Below are 18,570 nucleotides of genomic sequence, written 5' to 3'. Positions count from 1 at the left end.
CCATCGCGGGGAGAATCTTCACGTGCTCGACCTCCTGCAGGGGCGGGAATTAATGCACGCGTATTGGCTGCGTTGGGTGGTGGTGCTCCTCCAGGGCGGAAAGGAGGCAAGCAGCGTGAACCTTCTGCTTCTGGTGCACCTGCAGCGAGTCTACGCCTGCACCCGCCTCAGCCCCGACCCCAAGTGCTGTTGCTCCTACTTCTGCTGCGTCTCTTCCCGCGGGCGTTATCGCTATACCCGGGGCGATCAAATCGCCCGAGACCCCGAAGAAATCAAGAGGGGGCAGGGGTCGCGGGCGGGGTGGAGGCGGCACCTCTGGTAAAGAGGGGGAAGCGGTGGACTGGCTCCCACAACGTTGTCTGATATGCCAGAATCGATGATCCCGGCCAGGCTCTACCACCTGTTGCATCTACGCAGCGTGGGAGAGGCGGGGGCGGAGGCTCCGGGAGGGGTCGTGGAGGAAGGGGTCGTGGGCGGGGTCGAGGTGGTGGGTGGTAGGTGGAGGCGGAGGCGGAGAGCCTGCACCATCAGCAACTCAAGGACAGTAGTGTATTTCCATGTTTTCTCTTGCGCCTGAACACACTACATGCGAAACATGAAGATATCGCATAGATTCAAAGCTATGGACATGCGACCCGTGGACATCCAACGTCACGATAGCTATCGGACTACCCAGTTCAACCACGAGAATGGGACGATCGAATCGTCAGCTCCCAAAAGTTTCAATCTTCTAGCGTTGTATCACTCAGTCTTTTCCTCAATTGAATCTACAGCATCCCTTAAAAGAGCTCTTTGTAAGCGGATCTCCTCCTGTCTTTTTAGTTGTGCCTCCTTCCGAGAGTCCTTGCTCTCCTTCCTACGGTGAGTTCTACTTTTCCTGTGTATGTCCCATTCCGTCTTTTCGTCTAACATGACAGGCTTACGGGAATCAGTAGTGCATACATCGCACCTGATTTTCCGTCTGTCACTTTGGCTGGTATTTTTGTCACTGTATATTCGATATGCAGCTTGGAAACAAGTGCTTACTGAGCGGATAGTCGCATCTCTTCTATGAAGTCTCGTAAGAGGTCGCCCGGCTCTGGCTCTGGTGGAGGGCATCCATTTAGGAAATCTAACAAGATGGGTTAGTTTGGATAAATGAGATAGAGCGGATTGCATACTCTTCAAATGTTCGAGAGATGGCTTTAGTATGTCGGTTTCCCAACATTCAACATCTTTTTGGACATAGAATTCAGTCCTTTCGCCTTATTCAGCGAAAAAAAAAACACTTACCCCTTATATTCAGCAGTACAATGTGAACATTACTAGAAGCTGCGATTGCAGGGAGCAAACGCGACTTGAGCCACTTAACCTGACGGGCTGCGTACTGTCTCGTAGCCGTTTTCATTTGACAACCCCTCGGTTGAATTCTGCCTGAGGCCGGCTTGTATCATTCAGATAAGCCTCGAACTCCTTGTAACCTAGTAAAGGCTCCCATTTTAGCATCTAAATAATGACGATAACAAAAACCAACCAATGGCTTGGTTTAACCCAGTCATTTGGCCTCTGTTTTCAGCGCTGGATATAACCTTTCGCATCGCTTCAATTTCATTTTTGAGACCTGGCCATAATCTAGTGAGTAAATATGTCCTTGCCAGATGTAATAGCACCGACCGAGCTCTACCATTTTGTCGATGCGAGCGTCAAGTATAGGATTCAAATGATTGGGATCCATGTACAGCCAAAATACGATTGCCGGGTATCTAAATATACGTTGGTAATGCATGCAGAACGTAGCATGGTACTTGCCTTGAAATAGGATCGAGTTGTGCTTCATAGGCATCTTGAACAGTCTTTTGATTCCCGAATAATATTCAAACTCCTCAAAACTTTTCTAGTGTCTTTCCAATGCCATCGGGTTGCCGTGACAGGATCAAGATGAGAAAGCAGATTGTGCAGATCGAAAGCCATAGTCTCGTCAACGCCATCTCCTCGCGGAGGGAGGTTATTAAAGAGCTGTTGTAATGAAGACGGAAGATCGATTAAAGAGGTCGAAATCGACGATTCGTGCACAGGATCATGTATTGAATCTTTGAGGGATGTTAATCCGTTAGCGAACAGCAAGTGCTGCACCCAGTAAGTAGTCCCTCCAACCACAATAGGTAACTGATTGTTTGCATGGGCCGTGCTGATCTTGGGTTGGTTAGGTGGAATACAATTTGGACGTGGATACCAACGCTTACCTCTGCTGTTGCGTCCGTGACCCATTCCGTAATAACATATTCATGGTCCAGATCCCGAAAATCAAACAATGTGTGTTCAATTCCATTCATCTCCGACTCGGTGACTTTATTCGTAACAAGATCGAGACCTTTATACACTTGCATAGCGTCTGCATTAATAATTTTGGAGTTTTTCCAGGATCCGAGGACGCTTCCAATTCCAGCGCGCAGAGCGATAGCAAGTTCGATTGACAGGCGCGATTTTCCGGTCCCAGTGCTACCGACCACGGCGACAAGAGGTGAATTTTGAGTCATTTTTGCAAAGCCCCGTTGAAACAAGAGATTCGAATAAAAATACTTAGATTTCAGAGGTATTTTAAGCATGCGACAGTTCCTATCATTGTACCACAGAGCCGCGCGGAACTAATCAAATGGAACTGTGCATTGAAGTCAAGACCATAAGTAGATCATGATCACCACACGTGACTTGGAGGTCCTTCTGTCTGCGACCCTTGTTCTACACGCCCTTACGGCCGTCCCCAGTCCCACCCCCTATGGCACTTCCCAGAGTTTTCCTACCTCTCTTACGCGTAGCTCGCTCGCTTTCTTCTTTTCTCTCTCTCATACCTCTTAGCGTAATTTGGCTTGGGTTTTAAGGGGCCTTCCTCGTTCGCATATAGCTCCTTAAATATGAATACAAAGAAATTACTACACATGATATTGAGATTCTGGTTATTTGTCTGAAACTCAGCGTACATTATCACCTGACCACTTGATGAAGCCATCAGATCATCCCTAAAATGAAACAAATCACAAGATATGTCAACTTTAGAGTTATCCTTACCGCCCATCACTGTTCTAGTTTCTATTTAATCAATCACTTCTGAGAACTCGTAGTGTATTTTATGCGGCCTTGTTTGTATGCGGCTTGTTGAATATGAACCCAAAAAACAAGTTTCACGTGATCCAATGGAATTAATCCAAATAACATAGGTGATATCTAACATATAATATGTTACTGTATTATCGGCACTCATCATCAATCACTCAAAAAGCTTGGTCTAACCCTAATATACTGAACGGGTATCGAACCTTCAATGTCGTATACTTCCTTCAAGCGTGATTTGGACGATGTCAGGGAACACACGGCCTATATTAGCCTCAAAGCACGGCACGATTATTAACCTTCGTGCATCGAAGAGATTTTGGGACACTTGCAGATTCAAAAATGTGCATAGGACAACTACACCAAAAGAACCCGGGAACCCACAGATTAGCCGGTTGCGTGCCTAGAATTGCTCTTTAGATCATCCTCATCCGTCACAACCCAGTACCTCCTTAACCGAACCTTGATCGATAGAGCGAGTCCTTATCAAATCGACTGACCAGAGTATGTCCGAAGCATATCGGATTCTACAAGTGACTGTATAGTTTTTAATCCAACCACCGGATAAACTACAGTCTAGGTATACTGTAGGAGTTGTTCTTGATCATATCCGAAACCTTATGAGCAAGAACTTAGGTCAATGAGTTCCAAATGATATGGCACTCCAAGTACAAACCTTTTCCCCTAGTGCGTACAGCGTGGCTTGAGGATGGCACGACATGCTAAGCGGGAATATACTTCCATCTGCCACTCTGTAGCTCTTTTCCGTCAACTTGGTTTGCAAAGTGAGAATGGCGAACTAACCTCAGGTTATCTACCCCATACACCTAGGTCAACAGGTCAGCGCATACAACTATGCCACAAATAAGCTCGCACCTTGAGCTTGGAATCAACTACCCCGCCATCTTCTCGTGGAAGCATAGAGTTAGATCCAATAGGGTGATGTGCACTTTCAAGCAAATTCTTGGCATATTCTTTTAGGTCTTCATCGCCCATCTGGTCAGGTCGGGGGTCAATGGGTTTCTGTATCAATGACGCCAAAGGCTCGGTCTCTACAAGCTTCTGAGTATACTTGAGCCCAGCCACCATCATATCAAGGTCAAACCGATCATGGTAATAACGGGGGTCAATAACAGGAGCTCGCAGAGGGTCCGATGAAGATATGTGCTTGAATAACCGGCGTTATATTACTTTTAGATATGCGGTAGTCATTGACTCACAACGTTGCCTCGGGATGTGGGTTGCATTAAAACGTTAAGGAAAGATACATATCGACCACTTTCCGCAGGCCGACTAGCCTCGAAAGTACAAAACTCCGGTACATGCATTATCCTGACCCATGAAGTCAATGGTGGGCTACTAGCCAACGGAGGAAACCTACTTACTCTAGCTGGCCGCGCTTAGAATCCTTCAGCCACTTGCGTTGTATTTTAAGTAGCTTTTGTTGACCAGAATTTTTGGCATCATCTTCAAGGCGCTTCAGCATGCTGTCTAGTTTGTTTACTAAACGGTCCTCAGCGAAATTTTCGAGAGGTATCATCGAAAATGCCGAATGAATTGAAGCTAACATTCCACCCCCTTCACATCGGCTGGATTACCCAGTGAGCTTAGTTCGGTAAGCAATGAGAATAGGAACACACTATCGTTCAAGTTCTTGTGTAATGAATTCGGGGTCGCGAAGCAGATCGCCAGTAATTGTATTCTTGTCTTTGAGCTCGAAACTGGTTGGCACTAGTAGGTGATCCTGGTTTGGAGTAAAGTCACTTCAGTACGGGGAGAGGTGTCAATCAAATACCCAACCTGAAGATTTTCGCCTATAATAGTTTCAGTTTGGGCTAATATAGGTTATGTTTAGTATAATAATGAATTACGTACCAACTCCTGGAAGATCAACGAAGTTTGGGATTCCTAGACCTCGAAGTCTCTTAGAGCAACCAATGCCTGGTACACTTTCATAAACTACCAAATATTCAGATAATAAAGCCAAGGCTTACCGGAGCGCTCGAGTATTGCTGGGCTTAAATATGCACCTATCATTATTGGTTGAGCAAAGAATAGGGCTATCAGAAAGGCCTCACCAGCACAGATAATAGCCTCTTTCACAACGACAACTTGATATGATTGCCTCGAGTGGATAAATTCAACCCCAGTTGCGCAATATTTCCCATGTGTACCGGACGGGCGCATGAGCACTCGGTTTACAGCTGCACCAGTTAAGACATGCAGGTTACGACGACCTGCATTTGGTTCGAAATACGCTGTTGTGCTACAACTCCTCTGGGAAGTTTTTGGGTCTACGCTTGTAGTCACCTATTTAGACTTTCAGCACTACACCAGACTATCTCTCTCAAGTGCACCTACAGTAAACGTTCCAATGTTATGCCCAGTGTTCTAAACACCACTTAGCCGTTAAGAAAACAAAAAATGAGTCCAAAATTTCTCAGATATTACACGTACTGCTTCAGGATTCGGCTTTACTCCAATCTTCTCAAAACTTTGAAGAAAAGGTATGTGTGTGTCCCCTAGCCATTGAGCAAAAGACCTCTGCAGCGGACCTGTAGTACCACTGAGCCCTGGCTCGATAGTCGCAGCATTATTGCGCCCCCATTCCCCATCAGGAGGAGGGTGGGCTGTCTCAGATTTACAAAAGTAAGGAACCCAGTCGTCCCATCCCCATCCTGGATTGCCAAGTTCAACGAGTGCTGCAATGAATTAATTACCGTAAGTATGGTGGTAAAACCTCTCCTTCATGCGCGTACCGTCATAATCTTCCCGGACACCTCTAGACCTCGGTGCGTCAGTGGTGTTTATTATAAGTGACGTATTCGCAAACCTGAACCAAGTCATTGTATTAATAACCGAGGTTCCCCCAAGAGTTTTCCCTCTAGGCAGAGATATCCTTCGGCCATTCACAGATGATTGGGGAGTAGTTTTGAGTAACCAATCAAACTCGGGGTCTCCATGGGTCTTCCAAAAGAATGCTTTGTATTTGATAGTTTAGAGCAGATTCTAGGTGTTTTAGCTGTGGCCTACCTGGAATAGTTACTCGACTATCTCCAGTTGAATACCCCCCAGCTTCCAGTACCGCAATGTGAACGTTCGGGTCTTCGGAGAGTCTAATATAAGACTATAATGAGCTTAGAATATTAATAGAGTTTTCGATACCGATTCACCTGGCAGCTATCACTAGTCCTACTACACCACCGCCTAACAAATATAACATTAAGTTCATTGATTCCCAGTGCATAGTGGTAAATATCTACCAATGACGACATAATCGTAGCTTCGAGAGACGAAATCAGCAGGATTCGTATATAACATGGTGGTAGGTGACGTCCGGTGGGGGTCGATCCCTGCTCGAGTTTTATGTATACATCGAGGCTGTCGATTCAGTAAGCGAGCCCAAACAATACCAAATGGTATTTGGACTCCTGGCTCTATACTTAGGCTGAAACGGCCGATAGCCGGAATTACAACTGTCGCGCATTTATAAGGAGATATATTAATTGTGTATGTCAAACTGCTAAGCTTGTACTTCGTAACAAGGGTATGTGGCGATATACACACGAAGTGTGATGGCCCACCCGTCCCATGTTTATTGCCCATAGTCACTGCCACTTGGTCATCTTTGGAACTTCGGAAACTCGAGGGCTGAAATATGTAAAGATGTATACTTTTTTGGATGTTGGTTCCTTATTGTGTAGGAGTACACCTTTGAATTTCAGAGTGTACAAGCTTAAGACCACTTGCAAAGAAATGACCTCACTATCGTTGCTGATACCGCCATACAAACCTGAACAGTGGTATTAAAGTTGAGATAAGTTGGTGGTAACAGCTAAAAGGGCTCTAATTATTCTAGCATTGTTTCGATTTTTATACGGTGGTACAACTTTTGTCCAATTCCTTATTGGTTGCAGAGATTGGCTTATTGGCCGGCGTCCTAGGTACCCCTGTTTCCAGCCAGGTGTCAAGGTTATCTGTGGTGGATTCTTGGTCATTTTCTGAGGTAGTAAACCCATCGAGTGGAGCTCACCCAAGCACTCGTGTTCTACGTCATGTAACACTCGTTTAACCTTACTTCCCCAATGCTTCATGAAGAAGGGACAACGTCAGTGGATGAGATACTCTGAGATCGTCTGCAGCTCACCGGAAGAAGGGTTGCCCTTTCTGAAGTCATAAGGTATGGATGAACCTTGGGTTCATTCTCAAATACATCCAACCCAACTCGAGAAACCCGATTACTCTTCATTGCACGTACAAGTGCTTCTTCGTCAATCACTGATTATTAGAAGCGAGTTAGATGAGCTCTTCTCGTGATATTGAACCATTGCACCTGGTCCACGGCTAGTGTTAATAATATATGTGCCGGGTTTCATTAGGGAAATTGGTTATCCGAGAGTAAGTGACGGGTTTCTGACAACATAATCAAAATGATTGTATTTACTCTCTTCTGCATAAGATGCTTACCTGACGTTAGAGGGCAGTGAAGTGTCACTAAATCAGATTCGGCTAGCAAGTAGTTTAGTGAACTATATCTTGCGCTATTTTCGTCTTTCTATTAGATTAGTTATCCATGAAGTTACTTAGTTTTTATTGTAGCGCTTTTACCTGAAGGAGCAATCCGGTGCCTATTATGATATAGGAACTTTTTGGCCCCTAGCGCCTGGAGCTTTGCTTGTACAAGCTTTGAGGCCGGGAGCATTAGAAAGGAAATCACTCTAGTTTTCGTACTCACCCGGCCTATAGCTCCGTATCCAATTATACCTACCATATGTTGTTCTTCAATACGAGACGTAGACCACTTTATGAACTACCAACCAATCGTCAGATCTCGTATATCATCAGTTGGTTCCAACCCTTTAGTCCATTGACCTTTGCGGAGTGTCATTTCAGCTTGTGTAGTTGCCCGGATTGTTTGCAAAATTAATGACACTGTTGTCATTGCAGTGGGCCTTTAGATTGGGTATATTGAGTACTATGGTTAACTTGTTACCTCTATCTATGGGCTTACTCGCAGACGGATATAGGTGCATTCGCGTAGTACGCCCCAATTTTTGTCAAATACTCCACGTCGACGTGATCATACCCAGATCCAGAGCCGGCTACAAGCCGCAGTGATTTATCAAAAGGGGTGAAAAGTTCCTTATCCCAGTACCCTCCAGCTGCACCTATAGATCCTGGAAAGAAAAGGATGGCATGGTATGATCTTTCAGCAGCTAGTCGCTGGAAATCCGCTATTAGACTTTGTCGATCGTGCTGTGAAACAATCTTTCACAAGATAGGTGTGAGACACTTGCAAACGCAAAATAGCACTCACAGAAACATTATGATGATCAGCTATGAGCTTAAGTCTATCTTTGGCATGAATTTTGTCAGGGTGTGCGCAGACAATAATACCCCTGCGTAGAGCGTTGGTAGCACACATTTGTATATTTCGGTGCAAAAATGCGATCCAAAATACCACTTCAAGAGAAGATGATGGTAGTCGACTTTAAGTTCTGATAAGAGAATGACATAAGTACATGATTAAGAATGTAGAAGAGGAAGATACCCACGTGCTTGCCAAGACGGGCATAGGAAGAAGACGAGGAGGCCCACCGACAACCGCTCAATCTATGTAGTATGTACGCCCTTACGGCTGCCATCCCACCCCGCCCTTACGGCCTCTACCCGAGCGAGGCATTAAACCACCTGTACGTTGCCCTTCCACAGTTTCATTTCTCTGACCGTGCTACCGACTCTGCGTGTTTCTGTTCTCCTGTTTCGTTGCTTTCTTTCTCTCTGTAGCTTCTTACGGTTCGGTTCTTGTTTTGTGAGCGGTTTGCCTAGTTCGCATGTAGCTTCCGTATTGCTTTATATGGACGTGTATATAAAAAAAAGATACCCACGTGCTCTTTCCCCGGGCTTGTTCACTTAACTATGACCAGGGTCGATTGGAGACGAATGTGAGAAGCTTGCTCTTGATTTCATCCATCTGCGGGTTCAGTTTACTTGTGAACCCAGGTCGAATCCCAAGTTGAAGTAATGCTTGCCAAAGCACCTAAAAAATGTTAGTGAAAAACATTGCCAGTCAAATTTGAAGGTCATAAATAAGTGATGAGATCTAGAGGTGCTAGGGAGGGATTGTGAATTTTGCGTGGCGACGCCTCTTCCTAAATCGGCCACTCTTTTATAAACATTTCGATATTCCCAATGGTTTTTGAATCGAGAACTGGTCATGAAATAAAGTTAACTGCTGAAAGATAGAGATTTTGGTGCATCAATCAAGCTCTCAGATGATGTGTTTTGATGTGAGATTAGGAAACTCTCTAGAGCTTCAGAAGGCTTGAGGAACTACGGGAACTCCAGAGCGCTTGCTGATGGAGCTTATCAACTTGAATTATAGTACCGATCGCCGCTCTATATGCATGTATAAAAGAGGACTCATAGAATAATTCACATTCAATTATCTTGGCAGATGTACTATAGCTAGACATGCATATATACTCGCGACTAGGCAACAAATTTGATATACTGTACAACAAAGAGGCAGAGGTGTTGGATGCACTATTAAAGTTGTCTTCGGCTTGATGCATGCAGCCCTTAATATTATAACCTTATGTATCTGGGAGATTAGATATACGACTTATGAGTACAGATAATTCATTGGAAGTTAATTGAAATATAAATAGTTACTCAAGCCTCTAGTCGTAGTTGTGATAACTTGTATCTACAAACCCTCCCCACCTGTTTATGATAGGTTTTACAACACTCTCCCACTCACGACCAGTAAAATCCCCACCGGAGACTCGATCGAGAGCAAATATCTCTCTGTGATTCTTTCCACCTGAAAGTAAATTTAAAGCAATATAAACCAATCGAATGAATAAATGGTATTTGCCACGACTTACAAAATTGACAAGGCCTCCAGCTATTAGTAGATCGCTTAATGGGACGAAGTACATCTTCAGCGATATCGCCCAGTTCTATATATGTTTAATTGGTTTATAAAAGTATTATCCCCAGTATGACCTACGCTCTGGCCTATATTCGTCGGAAAACCCTGCCTGAAAGGCACGGAGCTTGTATCCTTTGTGACGCTTCCCCGAAAATTCTGGTCGTAGATGCAATGAATTGTTCGCGATGTCGGCTAGTTCCACTTGAATCAGCCCTATTAAATACAGCAGTAAGTCAATGAGAACAATAAGATCCCAAGTCATATTCACATACTCTCTAGCCTTCGGTAACCGTGTTCCTTTGGCCCGGGCTCCAACACTGGGCGCCCAGGTGATGGAACCGTAAGTCCACTACCACCCACAACTGTCCCGGGCCACCAGCCTACAATATTGACCATATTGCATCGCTTCCATTCTCTCAGTCACCTGTTCAAATCAATGGTACGTCCAATTTTAATGCGGTATTTGTGGGCGCATAGGCATCTGTAGAATTATAGGCTAGTATTAGTCTGACGATGAACACACTATAGTGCGTACCTTCAACTTTGATTGCATATATGTATCCTTTTTCGTAGTCTTGGCTCAAAACTTTTGTCATTAGCTCACGTAATTTATTATGAGCAACTGGCGTCAAGTAAGAGGGGATCCACTCGAAATCAGCATGCGTTGCGGGTGCTGAAACAACCTTTCTGGTGTGTTCCTTGCCAAAAAGCTCGTCGGTAGTTGGTCCTCAGATGTATGTAGACCTTCCTGATCGCAGCCGATGGTAGTCTACCCCCTTATCGCTACCACGTCGGTTACAACCGTCGTCCGAATTTAAAGCTACCTCGTAAGCTCGGAACTCTCGATTATTAAACGGAGGGTCTGTCTCCAACCAGATCATCTGCCTTTCGATTTAATATTTGTTGCTGTAAACTTCTATTCTCGTATCCGGGACCTTGATACCTGTATTTCGCTTCGACTTCTTTTTCTGATATAGGATTTAAATCTCGAGAGTGATCGTAACGGTACACCTCGCTCTCGATCAGCTTCGCGTCTTTTCTCAAGTATCTTGTGCCCATGGGTCCATTGATGACAAAACTGCATCCATCGTGATAAACTGCTAGTTTTAGGTTGATTGTAACATCTCTCGGGTTTGGCGGTACTAATTCTAGTGTTACTGAAAATTGCGCCCTAATAGTTTACGAGTAAGTGAGACAGAGCCTTCATACTGTAGTAAAAGAAGAAAGTTTAACACACCTAGGCAATCTCTCGGTCGGATAGTCGATTGGTGTATATGCATATATATCATCCCTCTGTGGCATGATACGTTGATGCTGATAGACGAGCTGAAGGGAATACACGCTTTTCCAAGCAAAAACGTGGCAAGCCGTCGAAATGTGTGGAAATTTTCCAATAAGTATTCAGATCTCCACAAAACTAATGACTTGTCGAAACACTTCTGATCGTCAAAGAGTGCTGACGGGTATGAGACTGGTACAGGACATTTCACCCCGGTTATTAAGCTTGTATGTGTGTCTTGGTTTAATCAAGTGGCTGTGTCAATTACAAAGGCGCCTTTCTTCTAACTTTGACTATAGCTACCTTGTCGCCAAGTTACCTGAAATAATTGAAGTATGCTAAAAATGGCAAACGTTAGATCAAAGCTGCTCTCAGTCACTCGAGCACCTGCCAACGCATACACAAATAGGACATTTGTCTCCTGTCGAGTGTATAGAGAACAATACATGGATGCAACACCTAAGGTACACAAGCCACAAACCATCGGTCGCAGCTTGACTGAACTATATAATTAGATATTTGATGATGTCGTTCTGAAGGGAGGAAATAAACCTGTTATTGTTGACTTCTATGCTGAGTAAGTTTTTAGTGGGCGGAAACGGACAATCTCACCCAGCATGACGCTCGTAGTTGGTGTCAGCCATGCCGAATGCTATCACCCGCTCTGGAAAATTACACCAAAGATAAGGGCACGACGGATGGGAAAGAATTTGACTTAATGACAGTGGATGTTGATAAGCATCATGAACTAGCTGCTAAATATCAGGTTAGAGTACGTCGTACGGAGCAAGTGGCATTTTTGAACCTTTTTTTCTCTTTAGGTTACATCGCTCCCGACAGTGATTGCTTTCAAAAATGGTAAAAAGGTAGACTCATTCATAGGAGCCATATCACCTAGTCTTGTGTATAAATTCCTTATGGGACTGTAAACTGCAGTGGATGTCTATCGATAGCAATAGTACTAGTGAAGCTCTACTTGTATGCAAATTCGGTACGCATGACTCCCACGTAATCGTCGTCCGGCTTACTCTCGAAATTTATTGAATGCCCTATAGGGCTCACCCGTGGTGATCGTTGTTGAGGAAGCGTGATACTAGAGATTCTATCATTAATAAAATTTAGTTCTGATATTGACCACAGCGGGTCAATACAATCATTGATAGACATATTAACCGTAAACGGTCAATTCGTTATTTCCCAAACGGTAACCCCAACCACAACCTGACACCAGAGCACACAATTGAGGCCAAATGCTAATTCGCTCTTTGTCGACGACTCCATTGTGGCTTCCTCGTTTCAACGTGCCTCGAATAACTGCAGCTCATTTACGGAAATTTGGATCCAGCGATGAAGGCGCCCGAGTTCCTTGGTTCATGGACGAGCAAACTTACCCGAACGAGACAACCGCTACAATAAACTCCACACAAACCGAGTGTATACTTCCAAACAACATACCTGAGCATCTTATCGCTCTTCACGAACATCTGTCACAGTCGCCACTTCTGGGCTCGGCCCCCCGAATATGCAAACCCAGCTCTCTCCCGTCGCGAAATCTAAATGACATGGCATTGGCCTACTCTCAACCCAAAGGACGAAGGCGGCGCGGTGTACACGACGCTGGAGAGAGCGTTGGAGAACCGGACGATATGTGGTCTTGGTACATGATTGCTCAGGTAAAGGAGGGAACCGAGGGTAGAGGTGCTATTGAATCCGTGATTCGAAGCGCCCAAAAAGAGGTACTTTGAATCTCTTCTAGTTATACATTCATCCTGACCTTTCACGTACTATCTAGCTCCTTAATAAGTATCCCAACCTTCCGATTCCTAGGAAGTTAAGTCGAAGGCGCACTAGTGACGGATGGGAAGTACTTGATATGGGTGATTCGCTGTTGCATGTCGTTAGTAGAGAGGCAGCTTCCAAATGGCTTGAATGAGGATATATAATACTTGGATTTAGTAAGTGTGGCATTGTGTCATTCCTTTTGGCCTTGCTGATGAATATCCCCACTCCCGTAAAAGGCATAATTATATGTATTGCGTGCCTTGGTCTTGCAATACATAATATACCCTGTCTTTGAATTTACTGGGGTACACTACATACCGAACTGCACTTTCGGAATTTTTAGCGCCCACCCTATCTACGGCGTGGGAACCCCCATGTTAGATTTCTCTTCTGGACGCCAGCAACCGATATCTACAGAATGGCAGAGGACGACCTGATTCTGGTACCGGCCGAAAGAGACTCCGATAATACCTCGCGCCGCGCGATCAAAACCATAAACGCATTGGAGACTCCAGAAGGTGGTGTCATACGCCGTTTTTACCAACTGTCGTCCGATTAATCTATAACTTAGGATCGGGAGCAACAGTATGGCGAACTATAGGAGGACCTGAACTTGAGAACTTAGATCCGTTTTTGATGTTAGATCATTTTCTGTAGGCTATGATTTACCTTGTGATTTAATTGACGAGACTTAGTTAATTAGAGCAGATCACGACAGAGCAGCTTTTCCAGGTAAGTATCCCTATGATGGCCCTTGCATTCATTCTGAAATTCTATTTCCTAGATCATCCACATAGGTATGATATTATTAACGTTCTCTTGGCCCCAAGCTAAATGGTACTGCCAAGAGGACAGGCAACGATCACCTATATGTTACAGGGTTCAATCCAGCACGAGGATTCAATGGGTAATCTAGGAACTCTATGCACTGGAGATGTGCAGTGGATGATCGCGGGTCGTGGAGGTACTTTTTTATTATCAAAGTTACCACTCTGTGATTGACTTTAGTCGACACAAGTGAAGCATGCGGAGATGCCGATCTACCAAGAGGGTACTGATGTACCTATCGGATTGCAACTGTGGGTTAACCTTCCAAGCCAACACAAAATGACCGCGCCTACTTATAGAGATATAAAGTCGGACGCGTAAGTCGCATGCTGGTTTAGGCTTTAAGTACGAATAACTTTCATCAGACATCTAGTATCCCTACGATTGTCCGTGAGCATGGTAACATCGAAATTCGAATCATCAGTGGGACAAGTTGTGGCATATCTGTCACCCCTCCATCTGTTGGGGGATGCTGGTATCTCCATTTGAAGTTTCGCAAGGACCATTTCTCATTCGATCAAGAATTACGTATGTAACAAAGTTAAACAGACAGTCAGAATCTAATTTGTGTTGAAGCTTCGGGATGGACAGCATTTATATATGGTAGACTCTGCGGAATCTTGTTCATCTATAATAAACGGTACTGATTGCCATCAGTTCTTGCAGGGACATTATCCATCCGATCAGAGACATTTTCACCACGTACTGCAGTCGTTTTGTCATCTAATCCCAATGAGAGTTACGTTCATCTTAGTGCAGAAGAGGATGGGACAGAAATTGTATTGGTGGGTCTATCGTATTGATTGTCTAACATCTAACCCTTGACTCAATATCGTATTTGCCCAGTTCGCTGCCAAACCCCTGAACCAACCTATTGCCAGATTTGGTCCGTTCGTGATGAATACAAAAGAAGAGCTTCAGAAGGCTATATTGGACTGTGAGTCACCTCGTCTCTCTGTAATTAATTTATGGTTTAGTTGATTATTCATAGATCGAATGGAGATCAACGGATTTGAAAATGCCAGGCGATGGAAATCATCCATTGGAGGGCGGCAGTAGTGTTTCACTCTGTAATGCTGGTATCATTGTCCACTAAAGTTACGTTATGGCTACAAACGTGTTGATCCACGAAGGCCAACAATGGCATACATGAATCCATCGTGGCCTTTCTCTCCGACTGTGGCTATGGTAGTAGCTTCCACCGTGGGTTGGCTTTGAACGTAACGAAGTAGCTCGCGTACTCCTTTAGCAGCTGAATCGTCCTCGTCCTTGATTTTCTCATCAGCAACTCGCCCCCTGCGTACCACATTATCGACAATTACCACGCCACCTAGGGGTTCGAGTCAGCCCACCCATAGGTGTTAGTTGTATGCGTCTACTTGCCAAGTCTGACCAGACGTTGGGCCTCTTTGAAGTAAAGAGCATTGTTTATCTTATCTGCGTCGATGAAGGCGAAGTCGAAGGAATGATCTGGTCCAAGAGACGGTAAAACCTCAGCTGCTGGGCCGACTTTAACCTCAACGCGACCACTTAGTCCCGCCAATTCAATATTTTTGCGTGCGACCTAGTTAAAATGAGATTAGCTGAAACAGTCTGACATGTCATTTTCTGCTTACTTCGGCAGTATGGGGGTCGATCTCCAGTGTGACTAGTTTTCCATCCTCAGGTAGGGCGCGAGCCATGCAGATGGAAGAGTAACTAGCGTGGCATCACTTTAGTATTCTGACCATCCTAGCAAGCGATCACTTGAGCTCACCCTCCAAGGGTCCCAACTTCGAGGACATTCTTTGCGCCGAGCGCACGTATTTGGAGGTTCAAGAATTTGCCCTGGGCAGCGCTGACCGCAATGGGCATTAAATTTGCCTCTTCGCTGTTTTTTAGGACTTGCTCGAGGATGGTATCATCTCCGAGAAGATGCTTGTTATGATACTGAAGAATGCGTTACTTCGTATTAATACAGGGACAGACAAGTAATTTTAAATTGAATTACCGCGTCAGATTGGACCCAGGAGTCGAGAGCGGCCATGATGGAGGGCTTTGGTCGGGGCATTATCAAATAATAGAATTCGTCGTACTTATACACCTATCGGGGAGCTGCGGATGATGAGAAACATATGGATGACGCACCTATTTATAAGAAGGCTTTCTCGTTACGCTGCGCATATCCACATGCCTCAATGGCTGGAAAATCGGTAAGATCGTTTCATAAAATTCAATCCCCACTCAATGCTACACTCATTCATGACTACATGTATGCGCACGTGTTGTGTCAGCCCATACGCATGTTGATAGAAGGAAAGGAATTACGCCCAACTCGTTAACCTTATTGAAGTTTGGGCTAAGAAATGGGAGTTCGGATCGCAAGTGGCCAGGGGTAATTAACGGACTGGGTCGCAAGTGATGACTGCCCCATATATTATTATAATTTGTCTCTGAGTGTCGGAAGCAGCCTTTTTGCATCGGTCATATATACTATATATGTACAGTGTCTTTTTAAGCATGGAGACACCGCCGGTAACCAAAGGCCTTGGGAGTTACTTACCGCATCACGTACAGCCCCCGTTACATAATGCCGATCCCTGTTCAGTTTCGGGTTCTTGGTTTGTTCCTGAGCGGCAAGAAATCCATGGCTGGGAATGAATTGCCTGTCTCTTTAGCCTCCTTCCGCTCTCTACCATCTTGTACGCTGTCCTCTACGCTCGCGGGGCTGGGTCCTCCTGTACTCCTGTAACAAAATAGTATTTAACGATGTGTAGGTAAAAAAACATGGAGGACTGGACGATTGCTAAACGGCCCTTGTCTCGCAGTGCATGCCAATGACTCTTCGCCGACAAAGGTTCACGGGTCGCAGATGATGAGAATGAGGAGGGAGGTGTTGCCCCGTGCCCCTCAGGTCTCTGTCGTCACACAGACGATCACTGCCAGTAAGCTCATTTCAGCTCGTGCACTTGAACCATCATATCTTATTGATTATCAGGTGGCGTCTCGACTTCGACTAGCACCAGCTTGCCCCAAACTAGCACTCCCGTTCCAATTGGACCCATGGTGGTACGGATGTTAGCTCGATTAGGAAAAAGTTCAACATAAGCTGACATGTGTCGGGAACTGGTGTCACTTTTCAGGGGGGGATTGTAGGTGGCATGCTTATTGTGCTGCTGGCCGTTGGGGGTTGGTGGTGGTGGGGATCTCTATTGAATGACCCCAAAGCAAATGTGCGTGATTTCGAGTGCCGCATGAGGAGTATGACCTCTGAACATTGATAATCAATTCATAGGGCGCTAAAGCTCGTCGGGCTCAGAGTCTGACCGCTGCCCGTACCAGACACAGCAAGACCGAGTCGACCGAGACCCTGAAGACGACTGGTGGTCGCTCCCAAACAACGCTCTCTGAGAAAACGCAAGAGAAGCAATCAAAGAACAGTGCAGGGACCAATGAAACAGTTCAACTCCCATCTGCTATTCTAGCCCAACAACAGAAGAACACACGCCCTCCGTTTATGCACCAGGCAAACTCAAGCACGAGCCTTACTGGTTCCAAGTATACGCCCTCGCGCCCCAGCCCTCTCGCTCTAAATGTCGTAACTAGAGCCCTATCCGTCGTAAGCGACAACCCGCCCACGGTGCTTGTTACTGCTCCCCCACAGTCCGAGGTCAAGGTCATGTCGCCACAGTCGGCCGCACTCCATAGCCTCTCACCGCTCCCTCCTCAAGTGCATATAGTTCCCCCATCGCCGCCACCGCCGGCCCATGTACTCCCCGTCCCAGGCACAGAGAAGAACCAAAGGCAATCTGTGCAATCCATGCAATCGGTCCAGAGCATGGCATCGGAGTATTCTCTGGATAGTCCGATTGGGGTCGCATATGGTGGAGATGAACTGGACGAGAGCCATACATCAACCCGAGAGATGAATGGAGGGCATCGCGGGAGGATGTTATGGACCGAATGCACGCGGCACACAAGGTCGCAGTCCATTCGGTAATGCATAATGTGGAGAGGCGAGTGCATTCTGCAAGAGAACGCTTACGAAATCTTGAGAGTACACACGTCAATTTGCTCATTCGGTGGCCTGTTGTTTGGCTGGTTGGAAATTAGCCTTAGCTGGTACCTTTTTTTTGTCTTTGGGTTTTCGGATTTTTTTATATTCCTTTTTTCTCTCTCTCTCTCCTTTCTGCCCTATTGGGTAGATTGAAACACGCTCACTCTTTTAACCAAGGACACTCGTTTCAAATGCGTTCATTTGGCTGCGAACTGTATCTTTTTTTCTCGGCTGTCGATGATAGTTAAAATGGTAGCGCTTGTGCCGGTGCTGTAATACCCGCGTGCTCTAGGCCCAGGGGAAGTTCCGATATAGTTGCGGCCATATGCGCGCAGAACAGTAGACGCAACCCGGCCGAGGGTTGGTCAGCTCGACTAGTCAAACCGTGAAAGTGAAGTTGTAAGCCAAAGATATCGATGTTGGATACAAAAAATTAAGTGTCGCCAGACAATTACGTCAATCAGGCTTGGTTGCGATGAGAAAAATAGGTAGATCCCGGGTTTGATCAAAAAGAAAATTAGCGCATTCATTATGTAGTCGAAGGAAGATGACCGAGCGCAAGATGCAAGGCAAAAACCGAAAGGTGATTAGGGAGGTTGTCATGTGAATGATGCGGAGCTT

General features: G+C 45.4%; 6 protein-coding genes across 6 annotated transcripts; 2 read left to right on the top strand and 4 right to left on the bottom strand.

Moving 5' to 3' along the window:
- Positions 1-49: 49 nt before the first annotated feature.
- RhiXN_01940 (tRNA dimethylallyltransferase) lies at positions 50-2,516 on the bottom strand (the record flags this gene model as incomplete). Its single annotated transcript, XM_043321759.1, has 6 exons — positions 50-359; positions 414-519; positions 1,514-1,600; positions 1,654-1,822; positions 1,870-2,172; positions 2,223-2,516. 6 exons carry the CDS (start codon positions 2,514-2,516, stop codon positions 50-52), a joined length of 1,269 nt encoding a protein of 422 aa, XP_043187582.1.
- Positions 2,517-3,809: 1,293 nt separating this feature from the next.
- RhiXN_01939 (GMC oxidoreductase) lies at positions 3,810-6,408 on the bottom strand (the record flags this gene model as incomplete). The annotated part of the gene is made up of 16 exons (XM_043321758.1): positions 3,810-3,914; positions 3,964-4,254; positions 4,308-4,419; positions 4,473-4,676; positions 4,728-4,831; positions 4,888-4,901; positions 4,963-5,028; positions 5,082-5,117; positions 5,166-5,397; positions 5,449-5,478; positions 5,545-5,789; positions 5,847-5,869; positions 5,921-6,068; positions 6,121-6,203; positions 6,261-6,294; positions 6,351-6,408. 16 exons carry the CDS (start codon positions 6,406-6,408, stop codon positions 3,810-3,812), a joined length of 1,785 nt encoding a protein of 594 aa, XP_043187581.1.
- Positions 6,409-10,082: 3,674 nt separating this feature from the next.
- RhiXN_01938 (uncharacterized protein) lies at positions 10,083-10,420 on the bottom strand (the record flags this gene model as incomplete). The annotated part of the gene is made up of 2 exons (XM_043321757.1): positions 10,083-10,237; positions 10,297-10,420. The coding sequence occupies 2 exons, from the start codon at positions 10,418-10,420 to the stop codon at positions 10,083-10,085; spliced, it is 279 nt and encodes a 92-aa protein (XP_043187580.1).
- Positions 10,421-11,749: 1,329 nt separating this feature from the next.
- On the top strand, positions 11,750-14,972 carry RhiXN_01937 (pirin domain-containing protein; the record flags this gene model as incomplete). The annotated part of the gene is made up of 13 exons (XM_043321756.1): positions 11,750-11,767; positions 11,819-11,880; positions 11,934-12,075; positions 12,125-12,161; positions 13,789-13,817; positions 13,870-13,882; positions 13,936-14,049; positions 14,104-14,230; positions 14,287-14,441; positions 14,490-14,516; positions 14,571-14,698; positions 14,760-14,850; positions 14,905-14,972. The coding sequence occupies 13 exons, from the start codon at positions 11,750-11,752 to the stop codon at positions 14,970-14,972; spliced, it is 1,011 nt and encodes a 336-aa protein (XP_043187579.1).
- A 50-nt stretch (positions 14,973-15,022) lies between these two features.
- RhiXN_01936 (O-methyltransferase family 3 protein) lies at positions 15,023-15,939 on the bottom strand (the record flags this gene model as incomplete). The annotated part of the gene is made up of 5 exons (XM_043321755.1): positions 15,023-15,243; positions 15,312-15,477; positions 15,530-15,611; positions 15,670-15,842; positions 15,904-15,939. 5 exons carry the CDS (start codon positions 15,937-15,939, stop codon positions 15,023-15,025), a joined length of 678 nt encoding a protein of 225 aa, XP_043187578.1.
- A 543-nt stretch (positions 15,940-16,482) lies between these two features.
- RhiXN_01935 (uncharacterized protein) lies at positions 16,483-17,892 on the top strand (the record flags this gene model as incomplete). Its single annotated transcript, XM_043321754.1, has 5 exons — positions 16,483-16,594; positions 16,721-16,837; positions 16,891-16,961; positions 17,036-17,125; positions 17,188-17,892. The coding sequence occupies 5 exons, from the start codon at positions 16,483-16,485 to the stop codon at positions 17,890-17,892; spliced, it is 1,095 nt and encodes a 364-aa protein (XP_043187577.1).
- Between the last annotated feature and the right edge of the window lie 678 nt (positions 17,893-18,570).

Source organism: Rhizoctonia solani, chromosome 16, assembly GCF_016906535.1.
Source record: "Rhizoctonia solani chromosome 16, complete sequence".
NCBI lineage: Eukaryota > Fungi > Basidiomycota > Agaricomycetes > Cantharellales > Ceratobasidiaceae > Rhizoctonia > Rhizoctonia solani.
Note: the sequence above shows the minus strand (reverse complement) of the source record. Positions and strands in the feature narration are given on the sequence as shown.